We start from the raw sequence: 26,123 nt of genomic DNA on the forward strand, positions 1-26,123 counted from the left end.
TTCGTGCCCTAAAGACCCTCTGGGGTCCCCTCCCTTGAACTCCCGGCAACGCTGACTGGTTCCCTGTCTCCAGTTTCCCCTTTTCCAGGTCACAGAGTTGGAATCACACAGTATGTAGCCTGTCAGACTGATTTCTTCTACTAAGAAAATATTCTTTGAAATGTATATATGAATTTGCAAGAAAAATAAGAAAAACGAGATCTCCAGGAATCAAAACAAAAGGAATTTGAAACCAGCAATGAGGAAGAAGTGACACTTGGGCCTGCTCTGTGTGTGTTTTACTGTTGTACTGGGTCCCAGCTGATTCTTAAAAGTAGAGTCAGGAAATATATTACACATAAAATAACATGTCTTAATGAAATGTAATTTTTCTCAAACTTAAAACTAAATTCTTCCAGTTTAGCTCCAACATTCAACACACGGTCAATTCAAAAGACATTCATTTAGTACCTACAGAGGTGCTCTTCAAGGCCTTTGCATGAAATAAACCGTGTAAGATACATGGGGACAGATATTTGGACATACATCTAAAGTGCAAGACAGCAAGCGTCACATAAGTAAGGACACATGCTACAAAAGTACAGAGGAAAGAAGGAATCTGCAATCTATTAACAGATGAGGGTATTTTTAGGAGAGCTGTAAAGAAGGAAAATATTATCTTTGGACTCAGAAAAATGTTGGCTATATATCAACTATTAAATTACTTGGTTGTTAAAAAGACACTTCTTGAAAAATAACATAACTATACTTTTACTAACTGGTATAAATGTGGTAATTGCTATTAAATCATGAAAGTATGCCTACTCATTTTGGGGGGGCTGTATTAAATATTCTTATGAATTTTTACTTTATTTGTTTTACAACTAAATTTTATATTCTCATGCATTAATTTCTTTGAATCAAATATGTACTTCACCATTAAACCATGAATAATCTTACTCAGTATATCCTTAGGAATTTCTAGTTTTAGAACTTTTCAGAAACAAAAAGCCTTATTTCTCCTGTTATGAGGATTTCAAAACAATATTTTAATGGCATACAAACTAAATCAAATGAATAAAAAGCTTTACCATATAAAATGTGTATTAAGAGTTTTTTGTTATTTTCTGAATATCAGTATTTCCAGAAGAATGAAAATGATGATCATTACTCTATCTAAGTGACTATCAGGGTAACTTAAGTTATTTAACTAGGTAATACTTCCCTATCTTCTTGAAGGCAACATACTGGGTAGTGAACTGGGAGGGGCAGGGGTATTTATTGTCACTACCTAGGGTAGTGATGAGGAACAATGGACAATGCTGAGATGACAGGAGCGACTGAGAACTTGACTCGGAAACTAACTGCTGAGACTCAGGCCATGTACCAGCAGAGATGGCATAGTCTTCTTTTCAGAACGATCTTTCAAAAAAAATGTTCAAAATTTAGATAAATCTACACATTAAGTCACGATAAATAAGCTCTAATAGTTCTACTTGCTTTGTGGTAATACTGAATTTACATATTTTGGGAATTTGTGTGAATTTAATTTTTTTTTTAAATTGATATATATTTTTTTTTTAGATTTTATTTATTTGTTTTTAGAGAGAGGGGAAGGCAGATAGAAAGAGAGGGAGAGAAACATCAATGTGTGGATGCCTCTCATGCGCCCACAACTGGGGACCTGGCCTGAAACCCAGGCATGTGCCCTGACTGGAAATCAAACTAGCGACACTTTGGTTCGCAGGCTGGTGCTCTAACCACTGAACCACACCAGCCAGGGCTGGGAATTTGTGTGAATTTAATTAGTGCAAACTTAAGCTTCTACTCACCGAACTTTCAACTGTATCAGAAGCATTATCTTCCACAAAATACATTCCACATTTACCTGCAGAATATAACTGTATGTGAGTTTAAAAAGGTATGTGCACTGTTACCTGACAGGGTTACAAGCATGCCCTTTAGAGTCAATAGCCTGAATTCGAATGCCATCACCCAGAAACAGTTCCTGACGCTTAAAACCTATTTTTGAACAGCATCCATGAAATCTCAGGCAAGCTGCTCAACCTCAGTCTCTTGGTTTCCTTATAAAAAGAAGGGGGAGGCAAAGACTCTGTTTCACAGGATTACTGTGGGAATTAGATTATATGCAAAATGCTTATTAATAGTGCCTGGCACTCAGTGCTAAAAAGGTTGGCTATTTATTATCACCAGTGTTCTTATATAACCAACGTATTATCTTGCTTTATTTTGTCACACATTAACTGAAGTCAAGTTGTAGACCAAGTTTCCTAGCAAAAGAGGAATTCTTAATTATTTTGCTGACTTAAACACTTAATAAGGCACAAATGGCTTAAAAGATCATCTGCAATTTTCCCTGCTTCACAGGCAGTTGATGAGCCACGTCCCTATGCCATGTCTCCCAACGGCAGGGACTGCCTGGGCTCTGCACCGTGTGTTGGCCACCTTTGAGCACTGGCCTGGCTAGCTCAGCGAGGGCACTGTCCCAGCAGCTCAGAGCTCTGCCCTTTGGGCCCCAGGGGCAGTGATGCTCACATCTGAGGGCCCATCAAATGCTTATGGCCGGGAGCCACCCCAGAGTTTCAGATTCAGTTGGTGAGGGCTGGGGCCCAAGAAAGTGCATTTCTAAGAAGTCCCATGTGATGCTGCTGCTGCTGCTCCTGATTTGGAGACCGCGCTTTGGGGACAACCAGCCTACAGCATACAAGCTGGCTCTTTAAGGGAACAGAGACCAAGTGGTAGAACTTCATTCCTTCATATCTTGGGGAAAATACTTCTCACCTAATGTAACTACACAGGTCTCCATGCATTAACAATCTTGGCCTTTCCCTCAGAAATACAATAGAGAATATGAATTATAAATCTCAAGGTAGATACAGTTATTAACCATAGGTATATCTGTTAACACAGTAGGCCTATAATTACACTATTAATAATAATTCTTCACTTTAAAATAAAAATTGATATATAAATAAAAGGAATGATTAAATATATACTCATGAAGAAAGTCAACTTTATAAAAATTAAAATGCTATTCATACGCTTTTCAGGGACAAGTCATTATATATAATGCATTCACGAGTTAATGCATTTTATATAATGTTAAGGCAAAATAACCTCCATGATGTTACAGAAAGTTTATCTCATTTAATGACAGTGTGTCAAAACAAAGCTTCAAATTACCTGGAATAAACTAAGACAGCGTGAACATGTGTAAAACTCTTCAGAATGTGACTTACCTAATAACAATTCACCAGTTGTCTCTCTAGATGGTGCAACGCTGATACATCTTCTATTCACTCTGTCAAAATATATTTAAAATTACTATGATTAAATGTTTTGACCAATTTTAGACAGTATAAAGCTTTATTATATCTAGTGAAAGATTCCAGCAAAACAGACGAGTTTCAAGCACAAGATGTCTTGTCAAAACGCACATAAAAATATTATCTCATTCTTTAACATTCTAGCAGAGGGAAAAAATGACTCAGACTTTTAGAAAAAGCTAATAACCTCTATACCCTGTATATAAAATACAGGATTCAGTTACTGAAAAGAAGCTTCAATATCTGATATTTTTCAGTAAATAAGCAAACACTGGAGAATGCCTCTGATACTTCAAACACATAAAAGAAGCCTAGCTTCTAGGAAACACAGGAAACAGAAGAGCTCCTCTATTCTTTCGTCAGGTCGCTGGTGTCTGTCTGTCTCAGTTTTTCATCTATAAAGTGGGCAGGGTAATAACCGACCCGTTTACTGTGCAGCAGTTCCGCGATACGCAGGGTGTTACCATCTTCCTCACGTAACAACAGATAAGGAAACTGACACGCAGACCAGACCAGAAAGCTAGGAAGAGCAGGCGCAGGACTTGACCCTTCAATCACTACATGACTGCCTGTGGATGCCACCAGCCGCGTGGCCTGTATCCCAGAGCGAACAGTTCACTACAGAAACATCTATGCTAACAAGGGCCAGAGCACAGTGACCGAAGTCCAAGGACTCCTTCCTATCAACAATGCCTTTTCCTTTGGATTCTAGCCATTCAACCTTGTCCTCTCTTCCGCCATGTTTACAACCTTTCCTAAAACCACACAGCGTTGCCTAAAATAAATAGTACATAAGTACTACAACAGACTACATAAATCTTTAACCTCTTCAACAAAAAGGAAAGCGTCTTATGGATTCAAAGTTACCTTATAGACTCACTTGCAGCTTTGTCTTTTACAGTAGAAGAGAAAGAAGAATGAGTTTTGTCTTCAAAGAGGTAAGAAAGTGGAGGTTTGACCACATCTGTTGAGGAAAAGAGCACATATTATCTTTACCAAATGACCATAGTTATTGCTCTATTTATATGTGGAGTCAAAAAGCCACTATTACCTTCTGATTTCTGTCTATCCCTAAGGAGATACTTGTTTGGAATAGTTAAGTAACATCTCTGCAAACGCCTCCTCTCCCGATTCGGCCCTTCTGTGGGATCCAGCTGCCAGGAGGTTGGATAGTAGATTGGGTCATACCAGACTGCCCTGCAGGGCACAAGAGAAGAGTGCTTAAGTGGCAATCTGAAGTACCTGTAGCTTTAAAAAAAAGTCACTGTATAAATTAATCAAAACTGATCTATTCAATTGAAAAACCGACTATTAAAAGAGAAAAAGAAAAAAAACCCAACTATTTATATAATAAGACTAAGGAATACAGACACATAGTACAAAAGAATAACATAAAGAATTAAGTATCCTAGTCTCCTGATTCCCCACCTAGAAGCAAGCTCCGTGACCAGCTTCCTGTATCTTTTAAAATTTTAAAAACACATAGCTGACTACTATGAATGCTTTAGTAACATGTATGCTTTAGCAATACAGTGGGCTTAATATGGATAACTAAAAACAAATCCATTTTCCAAATTAATTTTTTACATACCCCATTTTTTGCCTACTATCTAATGTAACAAACAAATTAGTTCACTTTTGTAGTATAAATCACATTTATTAAAAACTTTAAATTAATATTTTAAGTGAAAGAAAATAGTAGGATCATATTAAATACATTTATAGAAATAAGAGAAAAAAATTACCCTTAATCCTACTACCCTGAGCATACAAAAATATTGGTAGTGGTTATTTTATTAAAATTGCAGTTACACTTATTATGTATACACATTTCTATGTCCTACCTTCTTTTGCAGAACACATGATAATCTTACCTGTCATCAGCTTAAGTGGCTAATATTGCACTGAATGGATATATCATAATGCACTGAATTCTACTACTAATATATATTTGTTTCCAAGTCATTCACTAGCATAAATAATGCAAAAGACAAAACCTTTGTGTTTATTACCTCTTCATATATTAAATATCTCCTTTAGGATATAATCCCTTAAACAGGATAACTGGATCTAGAAATAAAATGTCTGTATGGCTCCTGATATATATTATATATATCAAAGTGTACAAAAATCTCCAAACCTCTAACCAAGGGCTAAGACATGTTTCATGGATATTAGCACCTAAAGATTTCTTTTCTAACATAAAAGGTAAAATCTGGTATACAAGGTTTTAAAAAACCAAAGTAGCCTCTAGCAATAGTCACTGTTTTATCATCCTTTTATTAATTCTTTTTGTCTATGTCAAGAGTGTATATATGTCTTTTGCTCAAACTTTTGGGATCGTAATATTTTATTTTCAAGTCTTTATGGACTTCTAAAATGATAAAAATATTAACTAACATATTCACTGAAAATAAATCTCACATTTTGTTGTTTTTGTTACAGTTGTTAATTACATTGGAAACAAAGTTCAAAATCCATTCATTTCTTCTTTGTAGTTTCTATTGTGTTTGACCTTAAAAAGTTATCCCTCCATCAAAGAGTTGATAAATATCCTATTCTCCTACTTTATAAATTTTCTTCCACTTTATAAACTTTCCTTCTACTTTAAAATTCTCCCATTGGCCTGGAATTTGGTTTGGAGTATAACATTTAGTGTGTTTTAGCACCCCAAAGACAGACTAATCACTTATCTTATGGTCAACAGACATATGAAACGATGTTCAACATCACTAATCATCAGGGAAATGCAAATCAAAACCACAATGAGATATTACCTCACACCTGTCAGAATGGCCATCATTGATAAATCAACAAACAACAAGTGTTGGAGAGCATGCAGAGAAATGGGAACGCTGATGCACTGTTGGTGGGATTGTAAACTGGTGCAGCCACTGTGGAAAACAGTACGGTGGCACCTCAAAAAATTAAAAATAGAACTACCTTATGACCCAGTAATTCCACATCTGGGTACCTATCTAAAGAAACCCAATACATTAACTCAAAAACATATATGAACCCCTATATTCATTGCAGCATTATAAACAACAGCCACTTACATGTCCATTGATAGACAAATGAATAAGATGTGGTGCATATATACAGTAGAAATCTTGTCATTTACAACAATATGATGAACCTAGAGGGTATTGTGCGAAGTGAAATAAGTCAGACAGAGAAAGCCAGTACTGTATACTTTCACTTACTTGTGGAATCTAAACAACAGAACAGAAACTCCTAGATACAGAGAACAAACTGATAGTTTCCAGATGAGAGGAGCACTGGGGGCAATGATCCAAAAAAGTGAAAGGGATTAAGAAGTACAAATTGGCAGTTATAAAATATTCATGGGGATGTAAAGTGCAGCACAGGGAATACAATGATATTGTCATAACTATGTATGGTGCCAGGTGAGTACTAGAATTATGAAGGTGATTACTTCATAAGTTATGTACATGTCTAATCATTCTGTTGTACATATATAACTAATATAATATTGTATGTCAACCGTAACTCAAAATGAACTTAAAAATAATCTAATCAGTTATCCAATTTAGAGAATAATATTTTAATTCCCTTCTTATTTTTGAAGCATCTTTTAAGTATTGTTAAAGTCTTAGCTAGAAAAATATCTACTTCCCAATTACTCTGTTTCAGTGATTTCTCTATTCTTTTGCGAAGATCATATTTTAAAATTAAAGCTAATATATAGATTTTACTTGCTGGAAGAGCTAATGCCTCTCTCTACTTTTACTCCCTCCAAGAACTTTTTTAAAAAAACCTCTCATAGGATTATTCTTCTAGATGAAATAAATCACAAATGGTTAAAAACTTAAACTAATGCAGTAATGTTACAACTCTTTATTGTGGAACAAACTTAGTATTGAACATGGACATGTAAAATGTTCAAGCAAGACAGCCCCAACACCTGTGCGCCCGCTCACCTGTCGTGCGTCAGCTGCTGGCTGAGTTCCTGCCAGTGGCGGCTGGCACTCAGGTCGACTTTGTACATCCCTCGGATGTGCTGGATCACCTTTTTTCTCTCAATTCCTTGGGACAAAGACACTGCCTGGGTGATATCTGCAGCAACTTTCGATATATCCTTTGATTTTGAGTCGAGACGCTGAAAGAGACTAAACAAACAGGATGGTCCATACGTTAAGCACGTGTGAAACATGAACTGTGTATCAAAACGTGATCCTTTAAAACTAAAAGTATACGTGAAGTCTAATGGATTCCTAAAAGGCAATCCTACCTTTGTTGATTGTTATTAACTGTTTTCTGCCAGGTAGCTTTATTCACACTCTCTTCAGTTTCATATTTCTTTTGTTCCTAAAAGATTTAAATAATTATGTACTATAGAAAACTTATTATTTATTTAACATTGGCACAGAGCCCAATAAACTAATTTTAAAACCAAGTTAATGAAGGAAAACATAGTGTCCCCGGGAGACCAGAATATTAAAATACACCAACCACTTAAATAATGGTATACTTCCCCTTTGTTTCCATATCATTTGGGTCACAGGAATTAGGACAGAATAGTTAACCAGAGTTGCTTCCTTATTTTGTTCTTTCATTAAAGAACCCACAACCCAAGGTTGTTCTTCAACTTGCTTAACCATAAAAATCTTTCCCTCACTGAAAGCTACTGATAACAGATATGTATGACCACAGAGGATAAAACATTAAATAAGCCTGTTCTCTCATGATGAAAAATCAATATACGAAAAAGGCATTTCAAATTCATCATTGATAATACTCTATAATAAAAAAATAAAAAAATAAAAAAAAAAGACTCCAATCACTCTTTTATTTTAGTCAATGGGATCTTCTAAGAAAATTATTTGTTTCAGCAACTGACCTCTTTGATGATTTTGAGAAGTTCTGGTTTTGTGGCTGCACTGGGAGGGATGCACTTGTGGCCACATAACTTCAAAGCGTTCATAAGCAGCTCTGCTGTGTCCAGCTCTTCCTGAGTCAGCTCATCCTGGTGATTATGGATCAGCTCTGACAAATACAAAACCAACTTGGCTCCATGCTTTAAAACAAAGTAACAAATTTTTTCAGTCATGAAGAATTTTTATTTCTTACATTTAAATTACTTAACAGTAATTAAACTAGGTTATGTTGCTAGATTTATTTGGTTAGATCTGGTTTGAATAAATGAGCTACAAAAAGACATTCCAGGGAGAACTGAAAACATTTGATTATGCACTGGATATACGATGACGTTGGGGAGATGCTGATTTTGCTAGGTAGGAGGTTTTCATGGTTATTTAAGAAATTATCTTGAAAAATGTCATTTTATCATTTACTTAAAAATACTTCAGAAAAAGAAGAAATGATGCCAATATGGTAAAAATATGAACAGTTATTAAATCTATGTGATAGTTATATAGTATTCCATTTTCCTTAGCATATTTAAATTTTTCATTGTCAAAGGTAAAAAAAGAAAAAAAAGAGAGGAAAAAGGAGGAAGGAAGGAAGGAAAGAAGGAAGGAAGGAAGGGAGGGAGGGAAGTAAAGAAGGAAAAGAAAGGCCAGCAAGCAGGCTTTTGGGAAAAAATTCTGCAAAGGATTAGCTAAAGAAATACAGAAACTACGCTTCGGATAAGGGAAAATCACTCTTAGTCTTTCTCACAGAAAAATTTAACTGGAAGGGGACCTTTCCTTTCAACCTTGAGATAAGAGAGTTATGCTTATTTATTCTTTCTCCTTTGATTTCTGCTTGGTAGAACAGAAGTTGGTGAAAATTCCAAAACAAAAAGTTATTTTTGGATGAGCTTATAAGCATTCAGTACTCCCTAGGGAGAACTCTAAAATCAGGGAGACCTCAGCACTTGTGAGTGTCCAGAGGAGGGTTGGCTAGGGCCAATCTTTTATGAACAGACTCTATAACTAAAATTAGAGTGCTGTTACTTAAGGCAGTGACAACTGTCCTTCCTAGCATGACCCTACACCAAGCTTTGACTCATAATTTTTTAGGTGGCCCTTCTATGCTCTAGAAGTTATACCCAATTGTTATATGCATATTATGTATTATTTAGACATTAATTCTGTCAACAAGTTAAATATGCATACTTTTACTTTTAAAAAATTTGCATTGATACAAATACCACTGCATTTGGTTTTATGGTATTTTAAATTGTGAATAGTATTAAATGTCAACACAAGATCTGGAAACTATTACATTTTGGGTGATATTTACATTAACAGCTGAATCACATCATGTCATTTCCTGAAAGCATAAGATGAACATATGCATGATGAAAATAACAAAGCTCATTTCAATGCAGCATTTTAAATGAGTCGGGAGACAGCTGCTACCCGACCGAAAGAGAAAACTGAGCAGATGCTCTGCGAGGAAAAGGCCCGAAGAGTTGGCAAATAAAGAGAAATGGTAAATGACTGGAATATTTCCACGTGTGTCTTAAAGGCAAGGTTCTTAATATAATTGTAAAAATATTTCCAGTTAGTATTCAGGAACGTTCTAAAATTACCTTGAACAGCTATCAGAAATGTTTTTATTCACTCTGAATAACCACATAAACAGAAGATTTAGACACTGAAGTTGTTTCTAATAACTCATTTTAACACCCTCTGGTCAATCATTTATAGATTGTAGCTCCTGGGACTAGAAAAGGTATGATTGGAGACTGATGCAAAAAAACTAAAAAAAGTCTATTTTCAGCTCTCAAAAGGCTGTTTTTATTTTTAGCTATTTATTTATTTATTTTCAGAAAGAGGAGAAGGCAGGAGAAAGAGAGGGAGAGAAACATCGATGGGGGAGAGAAACATCGATGGGAGAGAGAAACATCATCAGTTGCCTCTCGTACACGCCCCATTTGGAGACTGAGCCCGCAACTGGGAATCAATCCAGCGACCTTTCATTTTGTGGGATGATGCCCAATCAACAAATACCCATGTAACCACACCCAAAATAAGATCAGGTGCATGTTTATCGCTTCAGAAAGTTTTGTAATGCTCCTTTCCAATCAGCTCCCCTTTTCACTGCTTCCTCCTCAGAGGCAAATGTCTACCACCCTAGCTTTTCGCCTGTTCTTAACCTCTCTTGTGTTTGGTTGTCCCTTTTGCCAATGAAATGTTTAGAGCTTCATCCATAATGGCAGGTATATCAGTGGTCTGTTCTTTTTTGTGGTTGTATAAACTCTATTGTATAAATATATCACAATTTGCTATACAATCTCCTGTTGATAGACATTTGGGTTATTCCCAGTATTTGGCTATTAGTAAAAAGGCTGCCATGGATATTTTTGAACAAGTCCTTTCACAAACATGTATTTTAATTTCTCTTTGGTAAATATCTAAAAATGGAATTTTAGGGTCACAGGTTAAGTGTTTGCCTAATTGTATAAGAAACTGCTAAACAGCTCTCTAAAATGATTGTAATCACTGAAACTCCAACTATTATTCTTGAAGTGATAGGTTTTATTATACAGTGTGAAATTTTTAAAGGTATTTTGGTTTTGATCATTCTAAATGATCAACTTTATTTTTCTATTTTAACTTACTACACGTATTTTAAAAATATGTTATGTGTACTGTTGTTTGAGCTATTCAGTACAGATGTTTCATAGATAATATAATGCTTTAAAAAAGGATCCAAACAGTTCTTAAAGAAAACACTTTAAGATTTAGTAATAAGCTACAAATGATCTTGTAAGAACTTATATACAGACCTTCATTTAAGCACTGGAAAAGAATGGGAAGTAAATAGGTCAAATTGAGACTGGTATAGAGCATCTGAAGAAAGACCCCAGGTGACATTTGGTAAGAAAACTATATTTATAGTGTTTGGCATTATACAATTAAATAGTTTAATTTCAGTTCTTCTTTTGTACAATTTGATACTTCACCAATAGTTTTTACACATGAAATACTGAGATTCTTACTTGCAGGGATGGGCTAAGACAGTCTCGTAGTATTTCTTGATGATTTGGTTCATGAACTATTTCAAATATTTGCTTTCTCTGTCGTGAAGGCTGGGCTGGTGATACAATATGTGTAAGCAGTCTCCCCAGCTGCATTCGGAAGGTTTCCTTACAAGACCATACAATCTTCATCCACTGTTGCTTGGAGCCACTGGTTTTACCTGAACCCTTAAACCAGAAGAGAAATTAATTAGGATCAGACTTTTTAAGTAATAATATACAAACCTCAACACAGGCCTAAAGAAAATCATGAAACATGTTTAATTCTTGATTTTTTTTTAAGCTAGTGTAAATTAGAAAGACATAAACATCCATATAAATAGTGTTTAAAAGAGATGGGCGTACACCTTTGTTCAAAATAGCCAAAAGGTGGGAACCATATAAATGCGCATTGATGGATGAATAAACAAATCGTGGTCTACATACAGAACGGGATGCTACTTAGCCTTAAAAGGAATGAAGTACTGATGATGCGTCAACATGCAAAAGGACAAATGTTGCATGCAATATTGTATTAATCTATATGAAGCACCTAGAAAGTCAAATTCATAGAAGAGATCGGAAAGTAGAATAGTGGTTATAGGGGCTGGAGGAGGGGGAGTGGAAATTAGTGTTTAATCAACACAGTTTTCGTCTGGGACGATTAAAAGGCTCTGGAAGTGGGTGGTGGGGATGGTTTCACAACAATGTGATGTACTTAACGCCACCAAACTGTACCCTTAAAAGTGGTTCAGACACTAATTGTATGCTATGTGTATTTTACCACAATTTAAAAGGAGGGATGGATGAAGAAACTGAAGTCCTAAACCACTTTAAAAAAAAAAAAAAGGAGCCATCAAAGAACAATGGTAGGTAAAAAGAGAAAGGATTCATAATAAAGACTTGAATTACTACTAAAATATTGAGCATAACAGTCAAAAGTAAGAACTGCATATAAATTGACCACCTGTATTCCCTAACAAATAACCCAAGCAGCTGTTCCAATGGTGGTCCCGATACAGATAACCCAATCCTGACCAAATCTCCTGTTTAAAACGGAAATCAGTACATTTTTGAGTTTACCCCGAGCTTTGGAATTTGCTCTATGATTACTCCTACTCCTGAGGGTCCTGTGTGAATTGAATGGGACTCAGTTCTAGTGGAGACTTCAGACACCAAACCCCCGTTTCAATGTAGAGGATGGCAGAGTCATGACTTAAGAGCTTTTGGTGTCCATGGAGTGTGCCGGCCCATCTGTTCCCTGCGGTCAACTGTAAGTGACTCACGGAAACCCGAGCGAGTCATGACGCCTGGAGCCTGACACTCGCCCGTATTCTCTGTATAACTCTGAAGCAGTTGGGTACGTTTCAGCCAATATCTAAACTTAATAAGAATTCATAATGATAATCACTCAAGAGTAAATACGTACAAATAAAGTACTTTGAAAACAGGTTATTGATTGAAACTCTCACAGAACTTGCTTAAGCTCAACTCTTTTCCGATGCGGCTTGTTCTCACTAAACTATAATATTAGAAAATGACTTTCAGGCCACAGACTTAAAACCCAATGCTGCACCCAGAGTCAGTTCAGAAAGGCTGACTCAGCAAATATTACTCCATTATTAAAAAGTTAAATTATCTGAGTTTCAGAAAACTCTGTAAGAAAGTAAAAATATGATTTTGAAAACAAAATACAGACATAAAACTCCTACTCTTTTTGTGTGAATAAACATTCCTAATTTAATTAATTCACTTACAATAGATACTTTGAAAACTTCTATCAGGTATGTGAATATTTCTTTCTGAAATGGATTGAAAGCAGAAACATGTTCATGATGAATATTTTCTTCAGAAATTTCAGTCTGGGAAACTGAGGTCTTGCTTTGAGTGGCATTTTCTGGAGTACTCAAAATGTCAATAATGTCTGGATTAAACTCTGAATTAAAAAAAGAATAAAAAATTAGTCAAATCACTAATACCTAGCCACTACAAATGTAATGATGCTGGTAAAAATATTCTATGTAATTACAAATTCAGTTGTCACAATATAAATGTGTAGTAGGTATATTAATTGTAGAATATACTAGAGAAAAGTGATCTTACTTAAAATAGTGTTGAAATTTAAACGTAGATAAGCCATACAATTCTAAATTTAAAATTTATTTTATTAATGAAGATGAATTAAACTGCAGAATTATTAAAGCCATGAGGTTCTTGTACAAATCAAACACGCAGACCATGGGATATTCACATTAGCGGGACATGCAGAACTGTTTCTCTTCTGTGCTCTCCCTGAATGTTGTGCAAGTGATAGAAACAGTTCAATTACAAAGCTTAGCCTGAGTGCCAGTTACCCCAAACATAAATTAGAGAAGTTTTTTTAAAATCTTGGGTCTATTATTTTTCTAATAATTAACAATTACTGTTTTCTTTTTCTTTCCTTCTTGGGGTTATTTGCACATTTCTTAGAAGCCCATTTTGAGTTATCTATAGTGCTTTTGAGTGTATTTCTCTGCATAGCTTTTTAGTAGTTGCTCTAAATATTATATTTTATATAGAAATATATAAATCATTAGCCACTATGGAAATACAAATTGAAACCACAATGTGGTACCACTATACATACCAGAATGGCTAAAATTAAAAACAGTGACAATTCCAAATACTTACGAGTATGTGAGAAACCGGACCACTCATACATGTAAGATTATGCTGTCACTCTGGGGAAGTTCAGTAGTTTCTTAACAAGAAGAAAACACACTACCACAGAACCCAACAATTGTGCTTCTGGGCATTTATCCCAGGAAAATGAAGACTTATGTTCACACAGAACCTGCACGTAAGTGTTATAGCAGCTTTATTTGTAAAAGCCCCAAATTGGAAAAAGCCAAGACAGCTTTCCACAGGTACATGGCTAAAGAAATCGTGCTACGTCCACACTACAGAACGCTGCTCAGCAAAAACAAAAAACATCACAACCAGGCCAGCTCTCTAAAAAATTATGCTGAGTGAGAACAGCCAAGGCTACATTCTGTACAAATTCATTTATATAACATTTTTGAAATAATGAAAATACAGGAATGAAGAACAGATCCGAGGTTGCCAGAGACTAGGGAGGGGTGGGAGTGGGAAGGAAGTGAGTGTGACTACAAAAAGGCAACATAGGGACCCTTGTGGTGGTGCAAACGTCCTGGTTCTTGACTCTGTATATCCGGGTAGTGATGTGGGCAGGGTTCTGCACAATCCACGGGGGAAACTGGAGAAAGGGCACCTGAGGTCTCAGTAATATTTCTCAGCAACTACAGGTGAGTCTATTAGCATGATTACAATAGTCACCCCTTATGTGTGGTTTCGCTTTCCCCAGCTTCAGTTACTCATGATCAACTGAGGCCTAAAAATATTTCATGTAAAACTGCAGAAATAAACAATTCCTAACTTTTAAACTGCACACTGTTCTGAGTGGTGTGCTGCCAGCTCCCACAGCCCCACCTGGGATGAGAACCATGCCTTCGCCCAGCATGTATCTGCACTGCAGGTGCCCCCCACCTGTTAGCTAGTAGCCTTCTTGATTACCAGATTGAGCGTCACAGTATCACAGTGCTTCCGTCCAAGTCCCCATTATTTTACTTAATCGTGGCCCCAAAGCGCAAGAATAGGGATGCTGGCAACTTGGCTACGCCAAAGAGAAGCTGGAAAGTGCTTCCTTTAAGCGAGAAGATATGTATGTAAAGGAAAAAGCAGTATATATAGGGGTTCATTACTATCCATGGTTTCAGGCATCCACTGGGGGGTGTCTTAGAACATATCCCCCGTGGATAAGGAGCAACTGCTGTACCTCAAGAAAAAGTTTAAAAAGTCAATCTAGACCAGCATTTAACACATTGAAAAATGAACTTTATTCAAGACTATTATTTCCAAATAAATTCTTTTAATAGTATGGAAACCTATTCAGTTCCCTCTTAAATTATTTTCCTTTTAATTCAAAATCTGAGCAAGGACGTATTTATTCTCTAGTCCTACCTAGATAAATAATCCTGTTAACGGCCAAAATGGTGAGCCTCTGCAGTCTCTGTGCGAGCTCCGCTTCGGTCGCCTGGATGGGGTTCTCCTGGCTCATTCTCCGCTGCATCATCACGTGAAGTTCATCACTCGCCACTGAACGCATTTTCAACAGAAGGGAGTCAGCTTGAGCAAGGGGAAATTTCCGAGGACCTTCAAATATATAAATGAAAAACATCAAATACGAGGGTTAACAAGATCAAGGAAACTTTTTGCTGCAAGCTTTTGATCATCAGAACATGAAAAGAACCTTATTCAATACAAAGTTAATTTATACAGAAGAAATAGATTTATTAAGAGAAAGTGATGTTTCTCCCTCTTTGTAGAGGTACAAGAGTACTTCTGTTCTCAAAGTCCTAAATAAGAATAGCTTAGGAGGACAGCTACCACTTGGCAAAATTTGAGTCTCCTCAAAAACTCCGAGAGTTAGAAGGGAACAGGTTAAGTAGTTCAGAATGTTTTGACAAAATATTTTCAAATAATGTTGCACTTCCTTGTATTGTAAAATAATCAACAGATTTTTATTTTATTTTTTTACTAAAGATTTTATTTATTTATTTTTATAGAGAGGGAAAAAGATGGAGAAAGACAGGGAGAGAAACATCACTATGAAAGAGAAACATCAATTGGCTGCCTCTTGTATGTGCCCCAACTGGGGAACGAACCCTCAACCCAGGCATATGCCCTGACCGGGAACTGAACCCACGACCTTTTGCTTTGCTGGACAACACCCAACCAACCAACTGAGCCACACCGGTCAGGGCATCAATAGAACATTACTATTTGATTTTTAGGAAATAGTTTTGAAAAGTGTGTATAGTGACAGTAGAAATCAGTCAGATGAAGGTGAGATCAGAAAGGTGAATATCGTTCCAGTGATTTGCTAATCAATGACTTGCTGCACATGCATCACTTGGAATTTAATCCTACAAAAGCACTTCCTGAGAAATGTCTCCTCAGATTGAACAGGTAGAACTGGCCTTCAGCACCATTACTGCACCTGCTCCAAGGGGTACCACACAGGGAGTGGATCCAGGAGAAAGTGGGGGGAATGAGTCTTGCCGGAACATACTGAAGGAGAAGGGCATCGGAAGCTGACCATAGGAACGGAAATGGCGTCTTGGTAGGTGAGCACCAGTGGAACCGTTCATTGGAATTGAACCTTTGTTTTAGATTATGAAAACATATATCAATTTCCATAAACAGTCTTTATAAACGTTACTTATATGTGACTACAATATAAGTTTTAATGACTCATCCTGAAAGATATTTAAATATTTTAATAGCATTTTAGATTGTCCATTATTTTAGGTAATCAGTAGTTTAATCAGTTAATACATTTTGTTGGGTAGACTCACCTTTGAGACAAAAAAAAGCAAATAAAAGAAAAAAATTTGTACCTGTGATATAGTCAAGAATAATATTTCAGACTATGTCCTTAGTTCAGGGAGATTCTTCCTAACGTCTGCCTCTCTGACAGCTTCCAGCCGAGCGCCATGGCCCGGGGACGCAGCCAGATGCTGCGTGAGGCAGTGCTACGGCCTCCGCAGTGCCACGCACTTGACAGAGCAGGGGATTCCACTCTCATGCTGAGGCTTCACTGAGCTGCCGTAGCTCTCGGTACACTTTTTCTAAGCCTCAGTTTCCCCATATGTAAAATGTGGACTAGCAAGTAAAATAGAGCTTTACCCACAGGTTGACATTTGTCACTACTGACACTATATTAAATATATTTCTTTAAAGGTTTACTGATCATTTTCTCCAGGAAAATGTAAATTCCATGAGAGCAGGTAAGATGATAACTGGTACATGGCTAATGCTCAATAAATGTGGCTGATGGTTGGAAGAATAAAGATGATTGTTCTGTAGATTAAATAAAATAGTGGCCACAAAACACAATGCTTATCTCATACAAGGAATCAAAAGTCGTTAATAGTTGGCAGTGTTATTAGTGGTTGAAATATAAAGGAATTCATAACAATATTTATATATATACACACATATATTTATGACAGTTTAAATTTATGTGTATCCCTTTAAATAATGCCCTAACGCCTACCTCCACATTCATGTATCAAGGTGATGTGTAGTTTTTCATACTGATAAACATTAGAAAACATATAAAAGAATGTACACTGCTACCCTGCTTATAACAGCAAAACGAACGAATACAAAAACCACCTTTGTTTATTGATGAAGGTTAGGAAAGACAATCATGGCAAGTCAATATAACATTATTATGTATTCATCAAACATAAAGAATATTGATAATATATGGAAGGATGTCTATAATATACTGATTAGAAATAGAAGTCAGTTTACAGAGAGTAGAATACCACGCTGCCAAGGCAAAATTACATTTTCCCTTCTATACCTCTGTACCAAAAACCACGCCGAGGCAAAGGAACGGGTGCCCTGTTCACTGGGTAGCAGGGAACGTGGGCCGCTGAGCAGAAGAATGGCGCGTGTGAGCCAGTCACAAGGCTGGCCCTGCATCAGATAGCACCGGGCACCTCCAGGACGAGACCTGAGCACGGGGAACTGAGGACAGTGCGGCTAAGGGCACTCCGTCCGACACACGGACATCCTGCCTCCTAGGCTGAGGAGATCGTCTGTAATCAGAGACCCTGGCATGACCTGAACAGAAGCTCTAGCTGCTGGCTGTCCCCGCAAGTCCTGCTGGAGGTGCATGGGGTGGCAGTGGGGCTGGAGGCGTCACTTGCCTCAGCAGTTTTCAATACATGCCAAATGAGTCTGTTTAGAAAGAAGCCACCCCCACACCAATGAGAGAGCTTGTTTTACAGGAACAGGCCATCATCTACACAAGGGACACAAGGGCAATAGAAACCCCTTGGTCACTTTCATATCATGACTAATGGACTTGGTGGCTTCAGAACCACAGTGCCCAGAGCAGAGGGACTGCAGGGTTTGACTCTTTCGTACCCCCAGTATGGAAAGCCAATATATTTGACAATAACTTTCACGGACAGTGAACAAGTAGAACAAAGTCTTTCCTGAATACATGTGTAAAACAACATGCAAGGGATTAAACAGCAGTGACTTAACACATATGAAGTGGCATTTTGTGACAGGACTCAGATATATTTTAATAAAGGTTGTTCTTAAATAGGAAACATCTTTAGAGAGATCTAAATAGACAGGTCCTAGAGATCTGCCGGACCTGGTGTGACTGATGCAGCTGGTATAGGTCACAAAAAGAAGTGTAGCTGTGAAAGGACTCAGAGGGGAGTGTGGGTGTGAGTGATATGGCTGGTGTAGGACACGGGGGAGTGTGGGTGTGAGTGACATAGTTGGTATAGGACTCAGAAGGAGGAGTGTAGATGTTGCTGTTCCAGCAGCCTGTTATTCTTGGTGTCAGTTGATTTGTTAAATGAGGAGCCTGGACCTCTTGTGTTTTAATATCTTTTATCAAGCTCAAGGTTGGTAGGGTCTGTAAGCCTCATATGTTGATGGCAACTGCATGACAAAGTGAAAAATACGGTGCAGGAGAAGTGGCCAGGAAAGTCAGGAGAAAAAAAGAATGTCTTAGAGAAAGGACTAAAAGTCCGTTACCCACTTTAAAATGACTCAAACAAATAATAAATAAACTTGAAGCTAGGCAGGGCTGAAGCTCAAGGTGATAAAAATGCTAGTATCTGAAGAGACAGAGGGCGGTGTACTGGAGAAGTCACAGAGCAACAGCAAGCAACTGGGGGACAAGCACAGGCCTTGGCCCTGAGCAGTGGGACGCTCCACCAGTGACGAGGGACAAGGCGGAGGAGGAGAGAGCAGCAGGGAAGGAAGTGGTAAAGGCACCCATGTCACAGATGGTGGTTCCACCTAACAGTTTCTGACTGCATACGGAGTCCTGCAAAGGAGAGGCACTCCAGAAGTCATCATCTGGCATGTAGAAAGCTGAGCAGAAGACTTCCGACCAAGATGGAGGCGTTGACAGACACGCTGTGAGTCCGTCCACAACTAAGAAGAAATACAACTACCTCAAAACTAGAAACAACCAGAAGTTCCAGAAAACCGAGCTGCACGGAAGGCCAACAACAAAGATATAAAGAAGAAATACTCATCCAGACAGGTAGGAGGGGCGGAGCCAAGGCAGAGAGGACACGGTGTGGTGACGGCAGCAGCAGCGACAGTGGCAGGCTGGCAGAAGGCGCAGTCACACGTTTTAAAGTCAGGAGGGATACCTGGGGAGTGTTCCCAGCTCCTCACTGGACCTAGCAGCTCACATCCCAGCACCAGGGAAAATCAAGCCTCATTGCTTCTAACTGTGCAAACCAGTGGGGTTGTGACAGAGGAAGAAACTGTCAGTCTCTCAGCAGAGTCCGCTTGTTTAAAGGGCCCCCATGGTCCTAGAATGTCCGCAGACCCACTCACTCTGGGAACCACAACCAGGACAACAGCTAGAGGGGCGCCAGTCCCATAGGGGAAGTGGGAGAAGTGCCTGGAAAAGGGGCAAGTGCTGAGCAAGCAGCATTGTTCCCTTTCAGACCCCTCCCCAACATACAGCGCCACAACGTGGTGAAACAGGTCACCCATTCTGATGAATACCTAAGGCTCCGCCCCTTACAACGTAATAGGCGCGACAGCTCTATCAAAAACTCAGAGGCGAACATAGAAGCTTGTCAAGATGAGGAGAGAGAGAAATGTGGCCCAAAGAGGGAACAAATCAAGGTTCCAGTGACAGAACTAAGTGACAAGTAGATAGCCAACCTAACAAATGCAGAGTTCAAAACACTGGTGATAAAGATGCCCACAGGTTTGACAGATAGGCTGAAGTATGGTAAACACATAAGGGAAAGACTGAAGGCTATGCTAAGTGAAACATAGGAAAATCCACACAAAACCAATGGTGAAGGGAAGAAAACTGGGGTTCAAATCAATGATTTGGAACATAAGAAATAAACAATCAACCAGTACAGAATGAGGAAACAAGAATTGAAAAAAAAGAGGAGGGGCTTAGAAACCTCTGGGAAAACTTTAAACATGCCAACATCTAAATCATAGGGGTGCCAGAAGGAGAAGAGGAAGATCAAGAAACTGAAAACTTATGTGAAAAAATAATGAAGAAAAACTTCCCAAATTTGGTGAAGGAAATAGACATACAAGTCCAGGAAACACAGAAAGTCCCAAACAAGCTAGACCCAAAGAGGACCACACCAAGACACATCATAATTAAAATGCCAAAGGTTAAAGATAAAGAGAGAATATTAAAAGCAGCAAGAGAAAAAAAGAGTTACCTACAAAGGGGTGCCTATAAGGCTATCAACTGATTTCTCAAAAGAAACTTTGCAGGCAAGAAGGGACTGGCAAGAAGTATTCAATGTGATGAAAAGCAAGGACCTACAACCAAAAGCACTCTATCCAGCAAAGCTATCATTTAGAATGGAAGACAGATAAAGTGCTTCCCAAACAAGGTAAAGCTAAAGGAGTTCATCATCACCAAGCCATTATTACATGAAATGTTAAAGGGACTCATTTAATAAAAAGAGGATCAAAACTATGAACATGAAAATGACAACAAACTCTGAACTATCAACAAAAGAATCAAAAAAAATTTTTAAACTAAGCAAACCATAGAATAGAATCACAGGTATGGGGATCATATGGAGGGTTATCAGCTGGGAGGGAGAAGAGGGAGAAATGGTGCAGGTTTTAAAAAACAGACAAGTGGAAGTTAATAATACAGGAAAGTGTGAAGCCAAAGAACTTATATGCATGACCCATGGACATGAACTAAGAGGAGTGGGATTGCTGGGGGGAAGGGGATTACTGGACAGAGGGGAGCAAAGGGAAAAGAAATTGGGACAACTGTAACAACATAATCAATAAAATATACGGTAAATAAATAAATAAAAAGAAAGCTGAGCACTACTGCCAGACGTGGCGTAAATGAAATTCTAGCTGGGACAAGAGGTACAACTGGGAAGCCAGCTCCAACTCCAGCTTCTAATTAAGGGAGGCTGGAGAGGGAAATGTGGGTGTTTAGAAGTTTGGTTTACATAAGCTATTTTCAGCATAATCTAAACATACTACTGCAATACAATGTATATTTAATAGTTTTCTCTCCAGATGAGTCTCTTTTCATACGGTTTTAAAATCTGGCAAAGATCTGAACAGAGTGAAGGAGTGTCACATGTGAAATATCTGGATTGAAAAGCCCTTAAGACTCAAGGGTGATTGAAGCTCAAACAATTTCCCCCAAGGACTCTGACTGGAGATGCATGTGTGTATACATGTATATCCAGTATTCAAACATACATGTATGCATATGTGTGTGTACTATATAGATTCAATGTGTGTGTGTGGGGGGTGTTTTATGCTATCTTTCTGGATCATGTGTATAAGATCCATAGCGAATTTTGTGGAAACATAAGGAAGTCTAACCATACCAATGATTATTATTTGATGCTTTGTGCCAAGTTAAAGCAAGCCCTGACGTCACATGCGTTCTAACCACTTGTCAGCCACCATCACCTCCTGCCTGGGCCCCCAACTGCCTCTGCTGCTCTCCCCTTATCCACGCTCCACACAGGAGCCTCAGCGGTCTTCACAAATGAAAATCTGAGTCGGTCATGCCATGTATTTCACACCTTTGCTGACATCCATTAGGATGAAGTCTGGACCCTGTGGCACAGCCAGTATGACCACAGGCACTGGCGCCTGCCGGCAGACAGCCTCTCCCGTGTCCCTCACCCAGCTCCACCCCAGCCAATGGCTCCTTTCGCTTCTGAGCAAGCCTGGCTTGCCCTGCCTCGGCGCCCTCATGTGCGCCATCACTCTGCCCGAGACACCCACCCTCTGGCCCTCTCCCTTGCGAACTCCTTTCTGTCCATATTTAAATCTCACCTCCTCAGACACTTCCCTACTTCCTGATAAATTGGTTGCCCTGTTATAGTCTCAGTCCTACTTCCTACCATTTTCTACTATTTTATAATCTTTTCAAGGACTGATTTCTGTGCTGTTCTTTAAATCACTGTATCTTCAACATCTAATTCAGTGCTTAGCACATAGTAGGTGCTTAAGAGATAATTAAATGAGAAGAGAACCAAGAAGCAGTGAGCAGCTTCTTCTGGAAGGAAAACTTTCTCAAATTTTATAGCTTAAGTTTTTAAGCTAGTAGTATTTAAAAATGCAAATGGCATCCAAATATAGGAAAGCCAAGCTACTACCTACAACTCATAATTATGACAATGCTTCTCCATTACTCACCAGCAATGCTCTTCCGCTTTTGAGACAGTGTATGAGGGGGAGCAGAAGGTAACTGGAAGGGACTTGTAAGGTTTTCCGAGTCATGGTTTGCAGTGGTCCTTATAAACTCCATAGCAGCCTGGAGAACTCTGAACTGCAGTGCGACAGCCATACCTAAAAAGAGCAGGGACTAGAATGTTTGCAAGCTATGTGGTTGTCAATTTTGATTTTTATATTCATGCAATATCTAAACTGTTGATAATGTTTTATTAGAATACATAAAAATTTTTATTTTACTTTTATCCAGACCCAAGGACATTTTTCACTGCTTTTAGAGAGAGAGGAAGGGGGAGAGAGGAACATCGATGTGATAGAGAAGAACTGATTGGTTGCCTCCCATACGTGCTGGGACCAGGGATCGCATGCACCTGGACCGTGCCCAAACTGTGGATCAAACCCTCAACATAGTCATGTGCCATCACTGAAAATTGAACCCACAACATTTTGGTTACAGGACAATGTTCCAACCAGCTGAGCCACACCAGCCAGAGCTAAATTAAAAATTTTTAATCAACATGGGTTCTTGATGGTAATAAACATTTTTTAACTCCCTTTAAAAGCAGTTTTAAAGCCAATTTTCAAATGATCACTATAAAATACTAGCCCACAAATTTATTTCATTTTATGTAATAGTTTTAAAGAGTAAGTTTTTTAATATATAAGGCAAAAGCTGGACCAGAAATTCTCCCACTTTCTGTTTCATATTCACTTTAATATTTGTATTAAAGAAAACAAAAGGGCATTATTATTCAACATAAGTCTTTTAATTCTATTTGGTAAGAAAAATCAGCAGCTTCTTTTAATACATTGCCTGCTACTAATTACATAGAGACATCACTTTGAAACTGATAGATATCATCACAAAATTAAGTATAAACTTTCCAAGAAGGAAGAGATTAGGTTCAAAGAACATTTTTGGCTACTATACAATTCCCCCCAAACTAAATTAAATCTTACTTTGCGTCCTCTTGTTTTTGCTATTTTGAAGATATCCAAGCAATACAATAAGGTCTTCAATAACTCTAAAATACTGTGAGCCCGAGGAACTGCAGGCATGAATTGTAACGGCTACGAAAAGTTGCTGTATATCACAAGCAAGCAATTTGTATTCATTCAAAGGAATGCTAAAGAAAAAGAAAAATAATTTAAGGCAAAGAGAACTGGTTGAAATTCTTGTTCTACCAGCAGTCATTAATGCATACATTCATTCAATATTTACTCATGATTAGTCTATGGTAGGTAATACAAATTGCATGTTGGAAATAGATATAGGAAGACAAGCTTTGATTCTTGTCAAAAAGTTTGTCTTACAGAGAACCAGGTAAGTAGGGATAACTATAAATAGTAAATGGTGGTAAATGTAACAACAGAGCTACCTAAAAGTAGGTTGTACAAGCACCTCCTCTCTTTTTTTTTTTTTAATTTTAGAGAGAGGGGAAAGGAAGAATAAAGAGAGGAAGAGAAACACTGATGTGAGAGAGAAACATAGACTGGTTGCCCTTCCTAGTTGCCCCAAATGGGGACCAAACCCACAACCTAGGCTTGTGCTCTGACTGAGAATTGAAACTGCAATCTTTCGGTCCACGGGACAATGCCCAACCTACTGAGCCACACCGGCCAGGGCTAAATGCCTTCTTTTAACCTAACTTTGTTGAAGATGATGGAAGATAAGCCCCCTCCAAATTTAATCTAACTTAATCGGTTTGGTAGGACAGTTCCCTTTCCAAAGTATTTATCAGATGTAGTTTTAAATAATGATTTAAAACTTACTTCTTTTCCAGTCCATTCAGGGCTGCTACTGTATTACATAACACATAGAGAAGACCATTATCCAGCAACATATCTGCTACCTTAGAACAAGCATTTAATATTCGGAGGAGAAAAAGGAGGGCAGTATGCAAGAGCGTGTGGTCATATAGAGAGGTCTCTATCAGTCCCAGAACAGGAATGACAGCCCACTTCTGAAACAGTTCCATGTTTTTCACATCTTCCAGATCAAATCTATAATAAATAATACATAGTTAAGAGCACATTAGAAGCACTTAACCATGAAATAAGAAACAATGATTGCATATGGACCATTTTAACCTGATTTTGAGGCTATAAAAAAGAACTTTGGAGAATAAGGATTGCTAACCTTTTTTTAGATGATAGACCCCTCCAAAGATAAGATAAAAGATGTTGTTAAAAGTATGTCCCAAGTAAAAACACAAACATACAAATGAAACATATAAACAATTTTTGGTTGTAAATTACTCACTTTAATTCATCCATTGGCTCCTTAGGTGTCCAAGAACCCCTGCTTTGGGGGTCTATATAACACATGTACAGTAATAGTAATAATTATTACTATTTTACATAGAATTTGACAGACTGGACTAGAAAAGAGAGGTCTAGCAAGAGGTCTTGAGCTATAGTCTCAATACTATTTGCCTGTCAGGGAGGGAAACTATTCAAGCGTTTTGTGTCTCATTGCCCTTATCTGTCAAGTACGGGTGGTGATGTCTGCCTGTTCTTCCTCCAGGCTATTTCAAGAATCAGTCTGCCTGTTCTTCCTCCAGGCTATTTCAAGAATCAACTGAGATAGTGCAGAATCACTTTGAAAGGGCCAAAAGCTGTCCGCAAATGAAAAGTACTGCTGTCCCGACCACAATAACTGAATTTCTCAAGGTCTAAATTGGTCTACTTAATAATAAGTAGCAGAAACTTAATAATAATAATAATAATGAAACACTCATTTCTATCATAGACAGAAGTAATAATTTATCTTTCTTGTCAAACTTCTGTTTTGGGAGAAAACATTCTTTTATCTTTGTGCACATCTGCTAATCCTTCAGCATTATGCTAGGATCAGAGCTCAGTAACCAGGACACCAGGAATTCCAGGTGAGGAACCGGCTCTTCCCCTAGATGACCTGCAGGCCCCAAGGGCAGAGGAGCTTCTCCACGGATCACTCGGTAATCTGCTGCTGAGGACACGTGAGTCACCTTTCTGTTAATAACCTTCTCCTGTTGATACCAGACATCTAATCGTAACTCTCACTTTCATCTGATGCAGCACTTATGTTTCTGGGTCTCTAGCTAATGAATGAAATACAAAGGAAAAAGTTTTATTAGAAAGAATATCACATGGAAAATAATAAGTTGATTCACATGGAGAATGACTTCTAGCAGATTTTTTCTAAAAGTGACCACATAACTTTGTTAAGAGCCAGTTTCTTAAATTTTACATTTAAGACAAACGATCCTGTTATGCGAGAGGAAGAACTCACTTACTCTTCATCAAGGCCAATATGTCGACCAAAGAGCATTTCTATGAAGCTCTCTAACAGTTCCCGAGTTCCCCGATGAAGATATAGCTGGTTGGCTAGCAAGGAAAAGCCACGATTCTTCAGAAACTTATCTTTTTGTTCCTTAGATGCTCTACTAAAATACACATCTAATAGCTAAGGAAGAAATTAAGACAATTTAGATAACATATTAAAATTGTATATAATGTATACTAATCAGTTATAATATTTGTATTTGTAAGTTGTTTAA

At 38.0% G+C, this 26,123-nt stretch overlaps 1 protein-coding gene across 1 annotated transcript in view; it reads right to left on the reverse strand.

Moving 5' to 3' along the window:
• The window catches only part of LYST (lysosomal trafficking regulator), a 127,772-nt gene that overhangs the window by 39,898 nt on the left and 61,751 nt on the right, over positions 1-26,123 (reverse strand). Inside the window, exons 24-38 of the mRNA XM_090263455.1 lie at positions 25,860-26,029; positions 24,355-24,585; positions 23,542-23,708; positions 22,546-22,698; positions 16,319-16,480; positions 15,280-15,471; positions 13,017-13,195; positions 11,242-11,448; positions 8,191-8,367; positions 7,582-7,658; positions 7,271-7,459; positions 4,378-4,523; positions 4,194-4,290; positions 3,240-3,301; positions 1,812-1,867 (exon numbers count right to left, since the gene is read on the reverse strand). Of these exons, the coding sequence (XP_090119581.1) occupies positions 1,812-1,867; positions 3,240-3,301; positions 4,194-4,290; positions 4,378-4,523; positions 7,271-7,459; positions 7,582-7,658; positions 8,191-8,367; positions 11,242-11,448; positions 13,017-13,195; positions 15,280-15,471; positions 16,319-16,480; positions 22,546-22,698; positions 23,542-23,708; positions 24,355-24,585; positions 25,860-26,029 (2,265 nt within the window). The remainder of the gene's footprint in view (positions 1-1,811; positions 1,868-3,239; positions 3,302-4,193; positions 4,291-4,377; positions 4,524-7,270; positions 7,460-7,581; positions 7,659-8,190; positions 8,368-11,241; positions 11,449-13,016; positions 13,196-15,279; positions 15,472-16,318; positions 16,481-22,545; positions 22,699-23,541; positions 23,709-24,354; positions 24,586-25,859; positions 26,030-26,123) is intronic.

This window comes from Furipterus horrens, unplaced genomic scaffold (genome assembly GCF_987537825.1).
Source record: "Furipterus horrens unplaced genomic scaffold, mFurHor1.1.pri manual_scaffold_15, whole genome shotgun sequence".
Taxonomy (NCBI): Eukaryota; Metazoa; Chordata; class Mammalia; order Chiroptera; family Furipteridae; genus Furipterus; species Furipterus horrens.